The following is a 22231-nucleotide window of genomic DNA, read 5'->3' on the forward strand; positions in this document are numbered from 1 at the left end:
AAATACTATCCCTCATGTACTTGTAAACCTGCCACGGACTTAGGATCCCTTTTACGGTGTCGCTGGCACCCGCTATTTGAGATGAATGAGCTGTCTTATTCTCCTATAGAGGCAAAACAACGGGTGCGAACACAGCCCAAGCACTACGGGCTCTCCTGATGACATTGCCTCCCTCCCAATACGAGGGACGCTCGGGAAAGAGGGGGCCCTGCCGGTTAAGGGTGCAGATAAGGTCCACAGAGATGGACTCCCGATTGGCGACGCCCCTAGCATAAGGAGATCGCACAAGGGCCCGATAAGGAGACCCTCAGACCGAGACGTCCGTCTCAGACAACAGTACTGTCAACAGGTACAGAAGAGTTTTACACCGTGACGACACCACATGGTCCACTGTGAACCCTAAGTGGGCTCCGCATTCACGGTCAGCTTATATTGATGTACACTAGCGGGTAACTTGTACTGTGTCGACCGAGGGACCTTCAGGTATAAGACGGCTGCTGTAAGGATCACATTCTCTGCAGCTCCAGGTTGCATCATCAGCGATGTCATCGGAGGTAACTGAGCGTTTCGGGTCTTTCGGCAGACAGCCGCACCCAGGGCGGATCGGACCCCAGTCGGCACCCAGGTACAGCTATGTCATCCCCAGCGGTGCATCTTGTGTGGAGATGCACCTGCAGCACCGGTTGGGGTTCTCCCTCAGGTGGCGTCTCTCCGGAAAGCTCTTCTCCATGAACCACCCCAGTTCACCTGCCAGCTCCGCAGCGATCGAGTAAACAATCTCCACACGGAAAAGGGCATTTCAGGAGAAGCAACAAGACAGGCTCTCGCCCAGCTGCCCGAAGCTGGAGCCCCCCATGTGGCCGCATCCTCCCCATGGGCTTCTGCTTTGATTACTTTATTCGCCCCACGTCATCGTCTTTCGTTTTCCTCTGCTTCCAGTGAATCGGACAACACGTTGCGATATGTTTGAGCTGAAAAGGACACAGGGTAAGCGGCCACGTCACACTCCAAATAACGGAAAGGTCGATAAACAAACGGCAGGACACATCAACTGTTCCGTAAGTGCCCGTACGGAGGGAGCAGCCACGGCGCACATCCCTGCTCCGTACCCCAGCGACGGGTAACGTGTGCCGTGCCGTTTACTGCAGAAGACTAAACCCAAGTGTGAGATCAGTGTCCAGGCAGAGCTGTGTCCGAATTCATTAACTAAGGGCTTAAAACACTCAGGAGCCTCCTGAGTCAAATACTATTCTGCCGTTTCCTTTTTTTAGCGCACCCTATCCAAACATTAAGAACACACACAGAGCAGAAGCTGAGAGAGCCTCTGTATTAACAAGACACACACGGAGCGGACTTACCAAACTGAAACTGTGCATTGTCCATGAGACGGATGGATGCAGGTGCACATCTCTACAAAGAGAAAAGCAAACAGATACATCACACACACACACACACACACACACACACACACACACACACACACACACACACAGTTTGAGAGGTTGTGGGTCACTAATAGCAGAGCAGCAGTTCTGATACGGCCACTTAGTGTCTATACCAGTACCGGTACCATAGTGCAAATACCCTACTTTGAGCCCAGGACCAGACGTGGTCGTGTCCAGCGTAACATACCTGTTTGGCGACCTCCCTCAGGCACGCGACGCCCTGCTCGAAGTTGGGGAAGACCACGGAGCCGTACTTCTGGTACTCCGGCATGGGCCGGATCTTTATGGTTACTTCAGTGACAACGCCCAGGGTTCCTGGAGACACAGTGGGTCCATCTGTGAGGACAAAGTCTGAAAACACCGCAAGAGCCCCCGTTCCCAAAACACGGTACAGCACTGGGCCCGAGTACTGAATGAAGCATCAGTAGAGTAGCGATTACAGTTCTTGCCTTTGGATCTGAAGGTTGCCAGTTTGAATCCATCCTGCAGTTATAGTACCCTTGAGCACAGTTCTTACTGTAACTTCTCCAGTAAAATTACCCAACTGCATAAATGGGTAAATAACTGTAAGTAGCTTAACACTGTAAGTTACTTTGGAGAAGTGTCAGACAAATATTATGTAAGTCAGGTCACTCAAGGGCACAAAATGTCCATAGTAAGGGTGCTTTACCGCAGTCCTAAAGACTTAAAGCCTCCTTTAACCCACTGCTAAAGCCCCCAATACTCCAAGTCAAACTGATTCACCTCTGAGTTACAACATGCAACCACGGCAAACCAGCAGAGCTGCACGAGCGCCTCCTACAGGGCAAACCAGTACTGCAGGCAGCTCAGTCCCACACGCAGCTGGAAAACTAGAGTTTCAAACATTTTTTTTTAAACCAAATCTATCCATCACTCAGTCGTGACAGGTGCAAGAATAACACCCGAACACAGAGTTAAGCACACGGGGGGGCTCAAGAGCAGCTGCGGACCTGCAGGACCCGCTTTTCAGTCTTCTGGGTCTCGCATTGCCTGACCAGGGTCACGGGAGATTTATAGACAAAGGGGACAAAGAAATAAAGCAGGCCCATATGAATAGAGGCCAAACACCAGAAACGAACTCAAAGCTAAAAGGAAGGCCTCAGCTTGACCCTTGACCCTTGAAAAAATTGACGGTGTCCACAGCATTCGGGTGTTAAGTTGCAGATGTGAGCGCCTGGTTGCACAGCTGTCTCTGGACAGAGGGAGCGCAACCGTAAAAGCATTTAAATCAAAGCTGCTCTCTGATACCAGCCAATTATAGCAAAAAGAGGGTAAATGAAACAAACAAGTGGTTGACAGAACAGTGGAGTACAGAGCCTGCTCTTGTAGACAACTTTAAGAGTGTGAACTGCACTGGCTGGCATAGACAGAGGTCTGCTTTAGTGCCCATTATAGATCTTCAAATCGGATTCCTGGACGTTTAAAGTACAATCTATGGTAAGGCACAGTGCCTGGAGAACGATGATGAGAGAATACGAATTAAATAAGCAACATATTGCTTTAATTCACCTTTATGGACCCCACTATGAAGCCCACCCTTTTCAGCATATTATTTTTCTGTGTAGTATTTAAGAACTAAATTAACAGTTTATAATTGATTCTGGAACCAGCGAGGGACGAATCTTCTCGAAGATTATCTCTGTCACCCAAATCACCAATTATTCTCAACAAAGGTATGAAAGAAATGGAACTATGGGATAACAGAAAAATATTCCAAAGGGTGTTAAATTATGAAAAGCATAATTGTTATGACTTTTACAGTGGTGTTACCACTTTTTTTTTTTTACAGCATTTACACCAGTGTCAGATACGCTCCCTGCTGCACCAGGGCACCGCCGACACCGGACGGCTGTTGGCAGAGCGGAACCAAAACGAGATGCGTGCTGCTGACGGTATCCCCATTTTCGGCGTTGAAGCAAACCATTCGGTTGCGAGAAGGATTCAGATGACGTCACCCGTGTTCCGAATACGGCAGGGTGGGAATCTCGCGAACTGCTCAGCGCAAGCATGTCCCTGTTGAGAAGAACGTCCATTTGGGCTATGGGTTCGCCGCCGGCACACTGAATACATGGTCGTTAAAAGAAATCGTTGCTAGAGAGATCTCTACATTGACATGACCTCTGCTGACCTACTGTTGTTGGCTCAAAATTACAATACAGTAAATCATCAATTTTACCAATAGCTCTGCACACGACGCTGGGGCAGATGGGAACATAGTGGTCGGAGCTGCTATTTTTGGACCCAAAGGTCGCAGGTTCGAATCCCACCTCCAGCTATAGTACCCTTGAGCAAGGTAAGTGCCTCAAATTGCTCCAGGAAAATTACCCAGTTGTATAAATGGATAAATAACACAACGTAACGGAAATTTTATTCCGTAAATTTTTTCGCATTTTCCTTTCAGTGTTGTTAGATTAAACAAACTTTTGGTATTAGTTTGTACTGTATATGAGTTTTTGGAAAAATATTCCACATTCTTGAAATTAGCAAATTTTGGCACCGGGTTCCAAGCATCAAATGTTCCAGTACCTTTTAGGATCTGATGCTTTCTAGAATGTTCTGGTACTTTCTAGAATCTTCCCCAGGCTGCAAAGTACCAAAGTAAAACCGATACTCTGGTAGAACTAGTGGTATTTTTGTAATCGGTAAACTTTAACCAGGCGTAATCGACGCAAAAATTCACGTAAGTAAGAACTTTGAAACATTTTGTTGCGTTCTGCAATTGTAAGCAGCTTAAAGCTGTAAGTCGCTTCGGAGAAAAGTGCCGGCTAAATAAAGGAATTCAAGGAGGCCCGCTACATCTGTACGCGACGTTCCACCAGAATTTTTCCTAACACGAGCTGAGGTATCAGCGAATGAAGTGCGGGCAAAACGCCGCACACAGAAAAACTTGTGTCCTACCCGTTAAATAAGTTGCGAGTAATGCTCGACTGTTACTTCAGTCTAAACGCTGCCTCCCTTTCATTGTTTTCTTTCCTCCCTCCCTCGGGCGGGTGTGGGAAGGGGGGGTCCGTTTTGCAAATATGTGCTTAGCATAATATTTGTTTGTAAGCCCTCCTTCTAATTCCCCCATGCATTTCAAATAAATCTTATTAAAAAGTACAGATTGTCTGCAATAAATGCAATGCATGTAAATATCACCCCCTCAGTTATAATTTATTTCCCTGGGGCCAAGGCTGCTGCAGGTCTGCTTAGTATTCGGCAGTTTGCATTAACAAACGTCCCAAATGCTTCCCGTTTACTTTCAAACGGAGGAAAAAGCGTCCCGTGGCTTGACATACGACGGCGCATAAACCGGGCATCTGCTCGCGGCGTGTGTTTTTAACGAGCAGCCGTGCCGCACAAAACACGCCGCGTTCGGAGGCTTCCGCATCCATCCGCAGCGCCGAGCGCGTGCCGTTCGCTTTTGCGCCGTTTACTCCGCTCGCGGCCGAACCGGAGCGAGGCGCCGAGCGCAACGCCTCCGGCAGCAGGCGGGTTCGAAAAGATCCGCCCACGTTCCCCAAGTTCCGCTGATCGCCAGTCCATGGACGACCTTAGAAGATACACGCTTAACCTCCTTCAAAGACAAACGGGCCCCTTGAAATGACCCCAGGAATTACCCGAGGTGCACTTCCGTGGCAATGGCAGGTAGCGGCAGTCAGCGAGTCAGTAACAGTAGGACAGCAAACCTGAAGATGACTGACTTGCCCAGGTTCCAGTGTCGCTGCAGTTAGCCCCCGCTCCACGAAAGCGCAGAAACCCCCTACGGGCCGCACGGACGCCACGCACTGTTACGGCAGCAAGAAAAACACACACGAGTAGAATGAGAGAGACCATTTTAACTGTCTTTCACTGCGTTTGCAGCTTGTTTACGGCGTTACTGGGTGTTGGTGACAAATAATACGATGGAGAATATCCCATGTGTTTATGGGATGAATCCGTCAGGAATAGGACGTTACGCACATTACGAATTACTGTTAATTTCAACGCAGCTCAAAGGTAATAAAAAGTCTTAAAATATACTATACTTGTAATAATACGGCAATTTTTGAGACGTACTAAACCTCTCCTGTAAATTAACTGAGTGATGTTTGTACAGGTGATCTCCGATTTACAATGGGGTTACGTTCCGCGAAACCCATCGTAAGTCGAAAATGCATTTAATACGCCTGATACACACCTCCGCGTGACAGATTGGGAGATGCAGATCGCTGCCGTTGCCCGGCATCGCAAGAGAGTGTCGCACCGCGTATCGCTTGCCCGGAGGGGGGGAGAAAATCAAAATTCGAAGTACGGTTTCTACTGAATGTCTATCGCCACCATCGTAAAGTCGAAAAAAAAATCATAAGTCAAGGCATCGTAAATCGGGGACCATCTGTATAGTTAACCTTCGTGTGGATAAAGAAATCTGAAAGTGACCAGAAGCTGACAAACATTATACATGTTTATGGAAGGAACTGCTCCGGCATCGCAACCGATTAGGAGGTAGTGTAAAACGACTGGAATTAAAGAATAAATTACTTTTACCATAGTTTGAAGTTAATAAAAAATAACAAAACAAAAAGGCTATCCTGCAACGCAGTCGGTTCCGGTCCACAGCGTCGCAGCCTTGTACCCTGAACTTCCAGAATGTTCTCAGGAGCAATACGACCCCGCGTTGGACAAGCGATTACTGATAATCGACGGATGGATTTAACTGTTGAGAATATTTACATTTACAGCTTCGACTGATGTTTCTATAGAAACGATGAACAACGGGAGAGACGTCTGTATCGCAGTTTCCGTCATTGTAACTTAACGGTAAAAGTGACTTTGAAGTTATGAACAAATCAAAAATGAACTTCCAGTCTGAAATGTGTGTAAACCGAGGAGTCAGAGTCCAAGAACGAAATACGAGCAAAACAATTTCAAAGCCGCGCAGGTCACAAGTCCAACCAAGTCATCCTCGTGTTCGTTTCCTTACGTGACAAAAGAACTTATTCGCCGGACCGAAACGAACCCCAGTTAACGCGAACCCTTAACGCCGCCGCTGTCCCTCGTGTTGCTCAGGCAGCCGCGTGACCGTCCTGTCTGTAGTGAACTGAGGTCCGTGTCACCGGCTGCCGTCCTGCACGGTGGAGGGGGGCTGCCAAACACCGCGGCGCCACAAGTCACACTGACCTCCGCCGGCCTGGCAGCGAACTCGCCGCCGTCACGTGCCGGGAGACTAGTCGAGCTTGCGCCCATCTCACTTTCCCTCAGCTGGTGCTCGACCCTGGACGTAGTACCCGTAAAGAGTTTAGCGGCAGGGGGCATAGCGGTCAGAGCTGCCGCCTTGTGCTCTTGTGCTCAGAGGACCTGGGCTGCAATCCCACCTCCGGCTGTCGTGTCCTCAATGATGATACTCACCCTGACCTGCTCCGCTCTAATTGCTCAGCTGTATCAATAGATAAATCATTGAGAGCAGTTCTGGAGAACAGCATCAGCTCAGTGGATTAATAACTAACGCATTTCTAGACATTTTTACTCGTTAACTAAGACGCGGAGCATCAAGCACGGTCCTCATCGTGCCACCCCTAACCTGGAGTTGAGTGCCGGTGGAGTCCCTGCAAGCGTTTACACCGTGGGCCTTTCACACACTGCTGACTGGACCTCAATGTGGCCCGCGACGCACCGCCGAACACGCTCTGCTTTTCTGGAATCTTCCACCCGCTGCCCCCAGGCTTGGTTCAACAGGATGGCGAGACCCGCTTCACGCGCAAGTTCAGCGTTAAACAAGGCGTGACACGCTGCAGTTGGAGCGAGGGAAAATGGCTTTAGGAGTAAAAGCGGCCGGCATCCATTTGTTATTCTGCGCACCGTCTTGGGTGACGCGTGCAGGACCTGGCGCAGCCACATTGGGAGAGGGAAGGATCCGCACCTGCCGGGGCTCAAGCAGACCCTCGGTAAGCCGAGCGGGACCCTGGGAGAACACCGATACTCTCCCACCGGAGCCAAGGGGCCAAGAGAGCCAAAGTCATGAGCCCCACCCGTTTCTCTAAATACCCAAGGGGGGTCCACAATTGATCACACGTGCGACTTACGACGGCCATCCTGTTAACGTTATTACGTTATTCACGAGCCCCGACGTTTGGTCGCAACACCTAACGACGACCTCTCCACGTGCTGTACGATAACGTCTCCCAACACGCTGCCACAGGGAGCCATGTTCCTTATCGACCGGTCAGCGTGTCTCTCAGCGACTGTCTCGTTTACTGACACACACACACACACACTTTATTTACAGAACGTGTCATTTCTCCCCGCATTCAAGTTGCGTTTAATTTAAAATGTCTACTGAGTGAAAACGTCCAAATTCGTTCACGGTTCATTTTCACATTGTAACGAACATGGCTACAGCTGCCGGCGCTGTCCGAAGCATGCTTTACTACAGTAAAAATCACTGAGCTATATAAATGCTTATATACAATGATGATAAGCAGCTAAATATACAAACCTAAACATCATAACTCAAAGTTGTGCGCTAAACAAATTAAAGGAAATGCAATGTAACATATGCAGCAGTCCGCTTTCTCTGACACACCACTGCACTGTGTTCCCTGGAGTCACTGCTACACTGCGTGTGTGTGTGTGTGTGTGTGTGTGTGTGTGTGTGTGTGTGTGTGTGAGAGAGTGAGAACTAGACTTTGTTAACACAACACTGGTGATACAAACATGGTAGAGCTTAGAGCCTCTTTACCTGGGGACAGGTGAGATCAGATGAGATCAGAGGACATGTGTGACACGCTGGTCATAAGGGACACACTGCTGCCCGTGTGCACGTGGCACTGAGACGCACACCGCGAGTGGAAGCGAGAGGCTCCGCTCACCCACCTTCAGAGCCCATGATGAAATGGTGGATATCGGGCCCGATGGACACGCGTGGGCCCTGGCAGCTCTTTTCCACCACTCCCCTGGGACACACCATCTTTATGTGGACAACCTGTCCCGCGGGAAGGCAAGACAACAGCTCATGCATCATCTGACCGCACAACGTAAACAAAAGCACCCTTTTGACTATAATTTCAACGTGTCACCAGTTAGCTAATTAGCTCATTATTGGTGAACGATTACAAATCAATATATATTCATCGCCCCAAGAGTAAGGATCGGCAACGTTCAAAGGAGCGCGTTGCTGGCTGATCGCTCAAAAATAAGTCTCGGTTTCTAGTTGCTTATAATCATTATCATCATAATCACAATAAAAAGCCTTGTAATTCTTTTTTAAGTAACTTTATATTCTTGGCCAGAAAGCGTTGTACGTACCAGGTCCTCGATGTTGCCATACACGTTCTTCTTCATGCCGGAGGCCCTGGTGGCCACCCAGCCCCCCAAGGAGCTGAACTCCATCGAGTCGGGTTCGTGGCCCGTGCAATAGCCACTCTCGTTCAGCTGTGAGGAGATAGAGACGTGTTGGTCAGAGCAGAAAGACAACGCAGGTGATGTGGCCACGATGTGATCCACCCCCATCGGCCTGACAGGACCACCAGCTTAGTGCTGAAGACAGTGTCACAGTGTCCATCTCCTGGACACTTTTGAGCACAGCAGTGTTGAGGTTACCAAGGGGACAGCAGTGCAGGAGTGAACAAAACAGCGGGTTGGAGACTCGACCCAAACTTGGGCTGAACCACAGGTTCCCTGAAGGGACGCGGGAACCATCCGCAAGCTCATTTCCAACTCGAGTCGCCAGGGCACGTACCAGTCTCTCCAAGTCCTGCCCAACGATTCCGGCTTCCACGTGGGCAGTGAGGTTCTTCTCGTCGATCCACAGTATTCGACTCTGGAAACACACGAAAGGACACTTAATCATCGTTTATGACACCGCTGTGACGGTGAGACAAACCTCTTTACCGTGCGCTGCCGGCTTTATTCTAACCGCAAACCAGCTGGTGCCCAAGCGTATGGTCCCAATACTGTCCTCCAAAGCCACTTACAGTGGCGTGCCCATTAAAACAGCAAGGTAATTTTTACTGCAGCAAAAATGAACCTGGGTCATCGAGGGCAAAGCAGCAGCAATAGCCTCTGACAGCCGTAGCACGGGCAGTACGAAGGATGGTGTTTTGAACACACACGGGTGTATGTTGGCCTTGCGAGGCCTACGATGAGGGCCATTCTGGTATCACTGTGGTTCCAAGAGCCCCCAAAGCATCCCATCAATCATTCCCGCAGCACCTTTCACGGTGCAGTCCGAAGCCGGGACTCGTCCCGGCACGGTGATCTCAGTGTGCCGCTGCAGAGGGGTCAGGTGCCCATGTTCAAGTCACAGACTCGGCAACAGTGATATTTAAGGGTGCAGAGCAGACGATCGCAAGGTCAGTTTTGCACAAGAGAACTTCGCACCCACCACACTGTACAGAGCGGATCAAACCGGCTCCTCGAACCCTTTGCTCCCGAGCACCGTAGCCACACACGAAAATCAAAACAACTGTGCACAGTCTCAGTATCTGGTGCATCCTGGGAACACTGGCAGGGTAGCACTTCCTGAGTTATCACGTGTGTCCATGAGTGTGCGTGTGCGTGTGTGTCTCTGTGTGCGAGAGCCGCAGAGACCTCCGCGTCGGCACACGCCCGACGACCACGGAAGCGGATCCTCAAATGAGGATGACGAAGGCCGCTGAAGCCACCTCCTCTCCCAGCTGTAGGTTCGCGCTCAATTTTCCAGGCAGGGAGTGCGGCATAGCGGCTCACCATTTGTGAGGTATCCAAGGAGACGATGCAACGGGTCTCATCTGGAGGGCATTCCAGGGCGCTGGACACGCTGGTTCCTCCTGTGGGAAGGGAAGAAGCGTGACCACTACGCAGCAGCACTGCGTTACAATCCAGAGCCCATCTGGCACAGCTGAGGTCCACCGAGGCCCCCTTTGCTGGCTCGGGTGCGTATCAGAAAGAAGCCCCTCTCCCCCACCTCCCTACTGGCACACGCAGGGCATCAGCGCAGACCACCAAGCATCACAGACACATAGCAGCGACTGAAACAGAAATCCTGTCCATTCCTATAGCAGCACACCGATCACGTTACTACTTAATAAACAGAACACATGAGTGTCACTGTAACAACAAACCCCTTAGAGTCATTCAAATTAGAAATTGTAGCCCAGACAACTCATTCAAATACACACAATACAAAAACAGCCCAGAACCACAGTCTCAAACGCAGCTCAAGTTCTGACTTGTTAATTAAGTTTTCCGAGATGCTGACTTTGTATAATTAAATTTGGGCAGGTGGGAGTGCGATACACAGATGAGTGAGTACATCACACTGATTTATGGCAAAAATCTGCCGTTTCACTGTAATCTGTCTCTGCAATTAACTATACACGTCTAACTGGCAAAGTTGTAGAAAACTATTAAAGTAATTTTAGTCTCAGCATCATTCGGTCACCAAAAGCACGAAGAGCGAAGGCACACATTTCATCTTAAACGCCAACGGGGCGCTACTGTTCGGACCGGGAAAAACAAGGTTTAAGGGTCGCACGCCTTGGAGAGACCGTCCGGTGAAGCACTCACCTCCGTACGGTATCAAACAAACGTTATGTCGGCACGCCAGGTCCACAGTTTTCACCACATCCTCATGGCAATCTGCAGGAGGAGAGAGAGGTGCTTTGGTCACGCTTACATTTATTCATTTAGCTGACGCTTTTCGCCAAAGTGACCTACAGTGTTCTTTACCCATTTATACAGAGGGGTAACTTAACTGGGGCAATTTAGGGCAAGTTCCTTGCTCAAGGGTATTACAGCCGGAGGTCGGGATCGAACCTGCAACCATTAGTTCCAAAGGCAGTGACTAACCACTACATTACCAGCTGTTCTTTTGCGAGTTATGCAATACCATTGCCACCTTTAGGTGGCACCAGAGAGCGCAGTGAACCGTTCCGGAACGGGTCGTCGGGGTCAGGGCGAACTGGACTGACCGCTGAAGGCACCACGGTCACTGTTACACCGGACTGTATGTCATGGGAGCAAGCAAACTGCTGAGTACATCTATCACAGAGTCCAAAAAGCTTTTGAAACAGTGCTTCACTGCCCAGGAACCTCATACAGCTTCTCCATCCATCCATCCATCAGCAACTGCTTGTCCTGATGCAGCAGTGTTGAGGCTGGAGCTTGTTCCTGAAGCACAGGGCAAAAGGCAGGGTACGCCCCAGAGAGGACCCCAGTCTATCATAGGGCTATTACACACAAACACATAGCGTGAGTGTGTGTGGAGTCACCACTTCACCTGAAACACACACCTGTAGACTGCAGGAGGAATTTGAACGTAGGAGAATGTGTAAACTTGACACAGACTGACCCAGGATTCAAACCCACATTGGAATTTGCAGCCCAGGAGCTAGGAGGGACTAGATGAGCCTGATGCACCACCACCACGGCACGCATCGGTATAAAGTATGAATGAGGTTAAATTAACAGGACATTGGTCATGTTTAGACTGGGGGTGCGGTGGTGCAGTGGGTTGGACCACACTCCTGCTCTGCGGTGGGTCTGGGGTTCGAGTCCCGCTTGGGGTGCCTTGCGGCGGACTGGCGTCCCGTCCTGGGTGCGTCCCCTCCCCCTCCGGCCTTACGCCCTGTGTTACCGGGTAGGCTCCGGTTCCCCGCGACCCCGTATGGGACAAGCGGTTCTGAAAATGTGTGTGTGTGATCATGTTTACAATTACTCATTTATCTACAGGGATAGTTGGTAGCGTAGTGCTTAGCGCTGCTGCCTTTGACCAAAAAGTCATAGGTTCAATTCCCACTTCCAGCTGTAGTACCCTTGAGCAAGGTACTTACCCTGTACTACTCCAGTAAAACTACCCAGCTGTATAAATAAGTAAACAGCTGTAGGTACCTCAGTACTGTAAGCTGCTTTGGAGAAAAGCATCAGCTATGTGGAAAAATGTAAATTTTCTCTAAAGTGGCTTACAATGTTAAGCTACTTACAATTACTTACCCATTTATATACAGCTGGGAAATTTCACTGGGGCAATTTTTGCAGCTGGAGGTGGGATTCGGACACGCAACCTCTGCATCCAAAGAACTGGCTACCACCTGGCCCATGTTTTCAGCCGTCCCACCCGAGCCTCGAGCCACTCTCCGCTCACAGGGAGTAAAGCTCCATTAACACGGGTGAGCACTGCACCGAAAACACGCGAGGAGAGTGGGACGGTCCTCGGCAAACACACTAACCCGAGAGCAGCCTTGGTTGGCCTTCTAGGTTTGGAAGGTTAACTGCAGCTTTTTAATTTGAGCTTTGTAATAGAGGCACTGTGATTTGATGCTCTCCGGGGAGTCGGCTATTTGGGTCAGAGCCATCCGTCAACACTCATTTGCATGATAAAATAGCGACAGCCATAAGCGGAGCAGAACCAATCTCTGGGACATAACTCACGCTGCCAAGCGCGGGTCCAAACCAGTACTGGGGCGAGACCCACCCCCTCCCTTCGCCACTGGCGCCTTGTAGGAAGCAGCCTCTCTTATGCTCACGCACAAGTGTACTGCCAAGGATGTGCCTCTGGACTGGACGGTTAACCCTTCAAGCCCCTTCAGCTCGGAGGGAGACGGTCAAAGACGTACGACACCAGATCGCCGCGGGGGTGACACTCACTTGGCCAAACCACCAGATCCGGGACACGTCCAAACTTCCCTTCACGAAGAGCAAAGATTTCATGTAAGCAGTGACCTGTGGCAAAAGGGGAAGAGAAGCCATCGGCAAACCATATATTTTTTTTTTTTTTTTTTTTTTTTTTATAAAGAACTGTCCATCGCGTGGATTCCCTGTTGCAGGAACGGTTATGCAAATCAGCCAAAGTCTGAGCAAAATCAAGGACAATGAACACAAACTATCAGATGCTCAACTTACTCAACCAATTAAACCCTTACATATAAACAGGGTATAAACACAGTAAAAGAATAAATGCTGCACAAGTACAGCGTACCTTAATAAATAAATAAATAAATAATAAATAAATGGAAACAAAAAACACGAAGGAGGGATATAAAATGTACCAAAATGTGCAATAAAACAGTGGGATGAAACAAGAGTGCAGCTGTAACATCCCAAAAATGGCCGTAACAATATTACAGATAATAATTATGATATATAATAATACAATTATTCGCTTTGGGTGGACAGTGTCAGCTGTTGCTATGACGACGCACCGCTGATGTCCTCGCAATGGCGCCGAGAGTAAATTTAATAAACGGTCATATTTATTTTCGAAAGGATTGGCACAGTTCTGCCGTTGGTCCTGCACACACCCCTGGGGGCGTGGGGGAGGGCTCACCATGGGCTCGGAACACCCTGTCCTCCGCCTCATGGGAGAAGGGGATGCCAGTGGATTTGAGGTCCTGGAGGAAGGCCTCGTTGAGGGAGGGAAATGGGACGGCGCTGGCGTTCAGCGTGGCCTGGAACAGAGGTGCGAGATGAGGTGTGGTGCAGTCACAGGACATGGGGAGGGGGGAAAACCTTTTTTTTTTTTCTTCCCTCCAATAACAAACACACATAGAACTCACAGTGGCAGGGCTCTTGTGCTGCAGGCTCGCTCCGAAGGTGCTCTCAAACCAGTCCTTTAAACTAGGAAGTACCATCCCACTCAGCCGGTACCTGCAGTTGAGCTCATGTCAGTGAAAGCAGCACATCTGGATGCAAAAAACACTGTAAAACATCCCACAAAACACAACATTTTCAAAAGCACAAAACTGCCCTTTCCATTTAACCAAGGACGACTGCGTCCGTGCTTTCGACATTTTCTACCACCATTTTCTACCCACAGTAACGGAAGGCCAGTCTATCGCGGGATAGCCACACACACACACACTCACCCATTCACACACTGAGTGCAAATTACAGTCATCAGTTCTCCGGAATTGCATGTCTTTGGACCGTGGGAGGAAGTCCGAGCGCCCGGAGGAAACCAACACAGACACGGGGGGAGAATGCACAAACTCCACACAGATGGAACCCACGTTCTCGGACATCGCCCAGGTGCCGCGAGGTGGCAGCGCCCCTTGCTCCTGACATCTTCTGTAGGTTGTTTATTTTAGGCCCAGTTCCGCTAAGATCTGCCAAGTGTCCTTGAGCCGCTGGTGTGACGGTCTAAATCTGACAGAGCGGCGGCACGTCGAGGAGCGAGTGGTTATCAGCGGCGTACAGCCGCAGGGCCGTCAGACACGTGCCCTCCTCCTTCTCCGGCCCAATCGGGCCAGCGGCGGTGCAGACACCCGTCAGGACACCGGGGAGCCCTCGGGTCCAACGTGCCATGAAACGCATTTAATCAAAGTCCCTCTTTCACAGATGAGCGCTCAGCTGAGAGCAGAAGGGAGAAGTCAGTGCCTTCAACTGAGCACTGGACAAAGTCACCCTCCCAGGCTCACGTGTGACAATGTGGCCGAAAGCGGATTTACTTTTATTATTCATTCACAGCAAAGAAACAAAGGATTACTGCATTCTCCTGCTCCGCGGCCACATGGCTCTCGCGGGAAATACTTTTTAAAGTGGACAGTTGCCGTCTCTGGCAGGTAAAGGATCCTTTTCATTAGCCATTCATCATTCCTGGACGAAATCCTAGAAATTTACTGGAAACTCGGCTGCACCTGCCTCCTGGCGTCCGAGAGCAAGATAAGGTGCACAACACGAAGTGGAGGGGTGCCAGGAGCACACAACAATTCCTCCTTGTGCCAGAGCAGACCGCAGCCACGTCCTTATCCCACAGTGTTCGGGGAAAAAAAGAGAGACTGAAGCCAATCCAAGACGAATGTTCTCCACATTCCCCAACATGAAAAAGATCAACGGAAAGAGAGGCACCGCTCATATAACATCCAAGCCACGCTCTTTCTCGGCATTCTTCACGCTGGCTATCGAAGTGCTCTGTAACTGAACACAAAAAGGCAACATTTTGACATGTGTACAAGAGAGTGTTTCTTCTAAATTCATTATTAAATAATGTGCCCTAGAGTGCGTGCGCTGTTCGCAGAGCGACCACTAGATGGCAGTAGCGTCACACTGCGCACAGTAGAGCCTCGGTGTCCCCAGTCCAGTCCTGACAAGTCTCAGTCAGCCGGGGAGCTCTATTTTCGGTCCACATCACAGAAAAAAAAAAAAAAGAAAAGAAAAGACGACACACTTCTCAATACCACCCCCATGGGTGTTGTGGCTAAAGTTAAAAATTTATCAGGAACCGGGGACAAAATGGGCCAAAGTACAGACTTCCCTCAGAAACAGCAGCACCACAAAAGCACAAGGGACTGATTAGAGCAGGGTTTCGCGTATTACCCTCTGCGTTTATCATTTTAATACAAAGCAGCCGCTCGCCGAGACAGCCTACGGCGATGGCCCAGTAAAACCAGGCGGATGCTTCTCCGTCGCATTCAGCGGCGTATCTGCATCAATAACCCGGATAGGAGCAGGCCCATGGCTAGGAGCAACGGCAGCGCCGCAACCGAACCGTGGCCAATATGCACTTACCCTAACTGCTGCCACAAACTATCAGCGGTAATAAGTGCAGGAGAAGGAGGCTTTCAGTTACGGGAAGAAAATTAAAGCCGCTTTAACCTGGAGCAATATTGATTTAAAAAAAATAAAATAAAAGGTTTCTGATACAAGTTTACAACTTGAGCTGTGTGTTAATCCTGCCCCCCGTTGTGGTGGGGAGCTGAGGGGTAGGGGGCACTAAAGTTCAAGGCGAGGGGAGCGTGTCGGCCCACCATACCTCCTGCCGGTGAATTCCGCCTGACCTTTCTTGTTGAAAAGGAACCTGGAGTCGCTGTAGCCCCAGCCATTCCACTTCATGACCTCCTGCCTGGAAAACAAGACACGACTCAAAGTTAACCATGACCACTCGACTGGGATCACAACCAGCTCCCCGCGTATGGCCGTCAGAACCATGGCCTCTGCTCCAGGGTATTGCTATGTAGAGTGGCCCCTCACAACCTGTTATTCTTGAATCTTATTTTTATGCTATGTGTTACACATCACTGATAGGCTTTTTATTCAGAAATTCTACAATTCAAACATACTTAAAGCCACATACTTACATTTACATTATTTCATTCAGCAGACACTCTTGTCCAAAGTGACTTCCAATTAACTCTATGTAGTGTTATCAGCCCACATACATTATTCACCGCGGTGACTTACACTGGGTCACTCAGCCATACATCAGTGGAACACACTCTCTGTCGCTCACACACTATGGGGGAACCTAAACAGCATGGCTTTGGAGTTTGGGAGGAAACCAGAGAACCCAGACCACACAGACATGGGAATAACATACAAACTTCATAGAGACTGGGTGAGGATCAAACCCATATCCTCTTACATTTATTCATTTAGCTGACACTTTTCTCCAAAGCAACTTAGGTTAAGGTTACAATTATTTACCCATTTATACAGCTGGGTAATTTTTACTGGAGCAATTCAGGGTAAGTATCTTGTTCAAGGGTACTACAGCCAGAAGTGAGGCTCAAACCTGCGACCTCTGGGTCCAAAGGCAGTCACTCTAACCACTATATTACCAGGCACTGTGAGAGAGCAGCGTTACTCACTGTGCCACCCATACTTCAGCACTAAGTGTGATGCTCAAGCACCTGTACCACAGCCCTGTATTTCAGCCTGTTTAACACCATCTTTTTTTGACCCAAACAACTGAGGAGGAGTGAGACTGAACATTAGGACTATGGGTGGGTATATACAGGTACACACTGCAGTATGAATCTGTGTGAAGCCCTTGTGTCCCTTCTGTTTTACCACAAAACCGTTATTTAATGAGAATCTGTGTTTCTCATGTGACATAACAGGTGTGTAAGGACCAATTCCATGTGTTACTTTAGAGGAAATCGTGTTTGCAGTAGAAACACGCAAGTAGTGTAGGTGTAGAAATAAACGAACCCCAAGCTGTACCAGTTAAACCAAGCAGGAAAGTACAATTGTGTGTCTAAATCAAAGTCTTATTCATTTTACAAGTTTAAGATTCAGATTTTGTAAGTTTAATATTTTATACAGCAATAATGACCATCCTTATAGGGGATGAAAAAGGAGCCCTTTTTCTACTTTCAGGCAGCACTGTACATTACACAAGGGAGACACAAAAAAGGCTGAAAACCTCAGCGTGTACATACACCTAAAGGAAAAACTTCTTTGAAACCTTTTTATTATAGCCTACAGTAATGAAGAAGTTCACTGGAAGGAGCGTATGGATTTTGAACTTTCAAGCCCCCGTGCATAAAAAAAAATCTGCAGCATCTTTTTCAGTCCAAAGAACAGATGTGAGAGCTGAACGGCAGTACTGAGAAAGGTCTCCTCGGGCAACCCAGCCTCTAGTACGGAATACATCCTGCCATAATCCTCTTGACAAAGTGTTCCTGGCACTAACAGTGGACGCACTGGTCATCTAAAGCCACCGGAGGCCATAAAGAAAAAGTCTTCTGGAGGTTTCTTCATTTACTTACCCCGTTCAGAAGTAAAAAAAAAAAAAAAAAAAGGAGTGTGTCATACATCCCTTCGAGGGAGAACTCCAAACATCTGAAATAAACAATTTCTACTACATAACCTTGGTGGGAAGATCAAGTTCAGCGTTTTTAATATTTCTGTACAAGCTGTATAGTGTCGTGTCTCTTCCAGAAACAGTGAAACAGTGATGTTGCCCCAGGTTTACCCAGAGTGACACCACTGTAAAACATCAAGTTACAATGCGACACAAGTCTGTACACTACTGTGTACATAAATCCCTAAAGCTACGCAAGAGTCTATAAGGTCACGCAAACTGCAATGCTGCGAGCGTGGGGGGGGGGAGTCAGAAAGTGGAACTGCTACTCATGACTTCGATGCCTCTGAAAGACTTGCCCGGCACCTATACGACGTGTAGAAAACACCCAATTGCAGCAGCACAGCGGGCACTGCAGCAGAGAAGAGCTCAATGAATTTACTGCACAAACCAGTGTGGCGCATGGAGCACTCCTTCCATTACCATTAATCCTGCGGGATCCCCGAGAGCATCCCCTTCGCACCAATAAATACCCCTTGGAGCCCAATGGGCTCCGGAGCAGAGCGACGGCTGAAAGGTACAGCCCGAACACCGCCATCGCTTCACCGTGCTCGTAACCTGGCGAAGGAGCAGAGCTGTGGATCAGCGCCGGGCACCGTTCCTTTATTCAGAAGCACAGAGATGGAGACTTCAGACACACCCCTGCACAGGCCTTTAACGCATTTAATATTTCACATAACTCCATAAAAGTTTACCTGCAATTCCACATAAACCTGCAAAGAGAAGAAAATCTGTGGTGGTACCTTAACTTTGTCTGCATTAGTTAGCTCTAGCTATTTAGCTGAAGTGATGGTGTCATTACCGAGATCTTGGCGTTTCTTGCTGTAAGCTCCTTATTTACTTTTATTCCTTTGTCTGAGGCTTTTCTCCAAAGCTACTTACAATTATTTACCCATTTATACAGCTGGGTAATTTTTACTGGAGCAAATCGGAGTAAGTACCTTGATAAAGGGTACTAGAGCTGGAGGTGGGATTCAAACCTGCAATTTTTGGGTCCTAAGACAGCATCTCTAAGCACTAAGCTACCAGCTTATTGGATGTAAGCCGGTAATCAGGTCCCCAGGGTCAACGTCAGGGACGAGGCTCACAGAATCCTCACAGATCACAGAGGTTCTCAGAATCTCCATGGATGTGTGTCCTGTGATTCTGTGGTCCAACTGTGCACAACAGGACCTTCTTTAACTACTTCCTTACCTGCCCTAGAACAACAGGTGAGCTCATTCGACAGAAGAGGTGGTGCTGCCCACAGCTGGGGCTCAGAGCTACCACACCGGTGCCCACAGGGCCCTAAAGTAAGAACCCAGCAACACCACAGTCCCATCTGGATGTGTCTCTTCCAGGTTTCAAATTTCACTCTCTCACACAGACTGGCACGGTTCACCTGCTGGTGAATTTGGCGCAGGTGAGCGTGTGCAGATAAGTTCCCCTCGAGGCCTCCGGGGATTAACCACGGTGCCAAAGCACTTTTCGGAGGACTGACCTTTAAATGCTTTCAACAAAAACTCCGGTGGCGCACCGGCAAAAACAAACATGAGAAATATTTAACCTTTATCTTTTGCAAACGCGGAACAAACCGTATACCTTCACGCAGTTCTCCTTTAATGCCGTACCACAGTAAGGCTGCGGGCATTCTGCTCTCTGATTTGCCACCAAAGGAGAGCCTAGATTTTTTTTTAAATGGCAAAAATATTTACCTATCCTCATGTCATATTAGGTGCCGATCGTTATACAATGGTCTAGCCGACTAGTCTAGCGTTAGTGCAGTAGGCACTCTGCAGAAAGATCCCACTGAGCATTTTGATCAAAGCCCATTATAAGGCCACCACATTCCCCGCCCCCCGAGGGAGGCAGCATTACGGCGCCGTGAAGATCACTTTGCAGCTGGTATCGAGGACGGCTCGCGCCCAGCATCCGGAATAGTCATCCGAACAAAGGAGGCTGACTCGTCCCAAAACAAGTCACGTATTTTCTCCCATTCGTAAGTACCGAACACGCGCTCGTCTTTGCAGCGTCGCTACAAGGCTCCCAAAGTGAACAATCCTGAAGTTGTACGATGGAAAAAGGGTAACGACTGGTGTATACAGCAATGGGGGGGGAAACACTTTTCTTCCAGAATGCTCTAGCTCTGGCAGATACACGAGCAGGAGTGGCCGTTTAGTGAAAGAGGCACTGAACTAACATGCCTCACCATCCAGCCATCCAGTCACGCTCAGCTTAGCAGGAAACAGAAGAATATTAAACTGCCCGAGAAACTAAAGATGATACTAACCCTCAAAAAATACCGGGGAAGTGTAACCCGGAACACTGCTGGTTTGAGCCCTCGGAAGACGCTTGTTCCATGTCAGATTGTGTTTATAGATCAAATATTAAGTGCCTTTGGGCAAAAGCATCAGCTGAGGAACATAACATCTACTCTTTACTTTTATTCATTTAGCTGATGTTTTTGACCAAAGTCCCTTAACATATTATCTGATTGTAGATAAAACACACCAACCTGTTTTTTTTTTTTTTTTTTTTTGTCTGTTACATCGACCACTTTCAAAGCGGTTGTACGAGAGCAGAGGTGCACGCATTTCCTTTCAAAGTGTCAGAACTATGTCAGAAGTGTTGCTAAGGAGGTGAACAGCACCTGCTGGCGTACTGTCTGCAAACGCCCCGAAAGCTTTCCCTGTGGCAATTCCTCAGCGCACGTGTGTCATTCCTAAGAATCCGCGTCAGTATTAGCTGTCAGCAATGCGGGTTTTCGTACCTTCTAAACAAACTTGGCGCTCCTCGTGTTTATTCGTAAGCCCTGATAAAGAATTAATAAACAAGACAGATAATATGACTGACCAATCAGATCTCTTTTTAACATACAATCTGCCCTCCCAACAAAACTGTGGAGAAAAAAAAAAAAACTATCCGCTTTTCTGAAAGCAGATACTTTGTCTCAATATTTTCCACCACTTACCACTGAGTCTGGCCCCTCTCTTTCCTCGCTGGAAATAACAATAAGCTGCAGACAGTGTATATTGGAGACAATACACATACAGATGATGTGTAACAGGCTGGTGTGTTTTGTCTACTTGACCTATGAAATTATGCATTTCTGAGGTTTAAGAGATAAAGGGAGTAAATATTGGGTTCACTGTGTCCATTGTGTTCAGTACTGTGCCAAATACAGATAATTGGGTAGCTTCACAGCTTAAGTTTAGGTTTCCATGCAACGGTTTGCGTTGTAGATTAGTGTACAATAGAACAGAGGTTCCTATTTTTTTGCACTAATCTCCATTCTACAAGACTGGAGCTGTTACATTTATAACGTTTGGAAGGAAACACTCAAATGAACACTGATCTTGGAGATGGTATGATGTCTGTCGGTCATTGATTTTACACCCTATTAGAACACCACACATCTCATCATAGGCAGGAGGAAATACTACTCCTAGTTGGAAGAACACCTCCTTCCCTCCCCGCCCACTTTAGAAACCGATTTAACAGTCTCTGCCACCAGATGTCGCCGTTGTACAATAAAGAGCGCAGCAGTTTCAGGCCAATAAAGTAGCAGAAAGTCAGACCACGAGCGCCTCAGCCAATCACGTTGCAGCCTTTTAACCCGCATTACTTAAAATGTCACTGACTATTTAAAGGTACCATTAGTAATCAAAAATACATTGCAGATGTAACTATATAAAATATGACAGTGGTGCCAAGTTCCATGTTTCAGTTCATGACCTGTAATGAATGCTCATAGTTTTGATATGAATACAGCTATGAACTTTAAACAACATCACGTACTGCGTGAGAGGGCGTGTGCGATCAACCAACAGCTTCTTTCGAAACTTTCTTCCCCAAAAATTGTGCTAGTTTATAGAAAGGGCGTTTTCTCCCGATGATGAAGAACGTCGTGCTGTCACTGTCTGTTATGAAAAATTGCAATTTTTGTCAGAGAACTGCGCTAAAGTCGTAACAGAAGTGAGAAATAAAACAGCTTTCCACACCACAGACAACATGATATCAAAGTCCACTTGACGTGGCTACATTCATTTTCCGCAGGTCTACGCCGCGCCAGACGACGTGATGTCAGATATGCAACAACAGAACTCGCCCCATGAAACTCAGTCTGGAAGGAATATATAGCCTGAGGCACCGCAAACGGGCCCGGACTTGACGAGACGCCACGGGCTCCATCCTCCGTGCGACACAATATTATTACTGTTACTGTACAACACACCGCGCACTGTAACTAAACTATAGCAGAAACGCC

General features: G+C 48.3%; 1 protein-coding gene across 1 annotated transcript in view; it reads right to left on the bottom strand.

The window, feature by feature from the left end:
- The window catches only part of LOC108920255 (alkyldihydroxyacetonephosphate synthase, peroxisomal-like), a 37758-nt gene that overhangs the window by 14718 nt on the left and 809 nt on the right, over window positions 1-22231 (bottom strand). The window contains exons 2-12 of the mRNA XM_029247154.1: window positions 16153-16242; window positions 13958-14048; window positions 13729-13849; window positions 13050-13124; window positions 10971-11042; window positions 10152-10231; window positions 9163-9243; window positions 8730-8855; window positions 8298-8406; window positions 1633-1760; window positions 1359-1410 (exon numbers count right to left, since the gene is read on the bottom strand). Coding sequence (XP_029102987.1) covers window positions 1359-1410; window positions 1633-1760; window positions 8298-8406; window positions 8730-8855; window positions 9163-9243; window positions 10152-10231; window positions 10971-11042; window positions 13050-13124; window positions 13729-13849; window positions 13958-14048; window positions 16153-16242 — 1025 coding nt within the window. The remainder of the gene's footprint in view (window positions 1-1358; window positions 1411-1632; window positions 1761-8297; window positions 8407-8729; window positions 8856-9162; window positions 9244-10151; window positions 10232-10970; window positions 11043-13049; window positions 13125-13728; window positions 13850-13957; window positions 14049-16152; window positions 16243-22231) is intronic.

Source organism: Scleropages formosus, chromosome 21, assembly GCF_900964775.1.
Source record: "Scleropages formosus chromosome 21, fSclFor1.1, whole genome shotgun sequence".
Lineage (NCBI taxonomy): Eukaryota > Metazoa > Chordata > Actinopteri > Osteoglossiformes > Osteoglossidae > Scleropages > Scleropages formosus.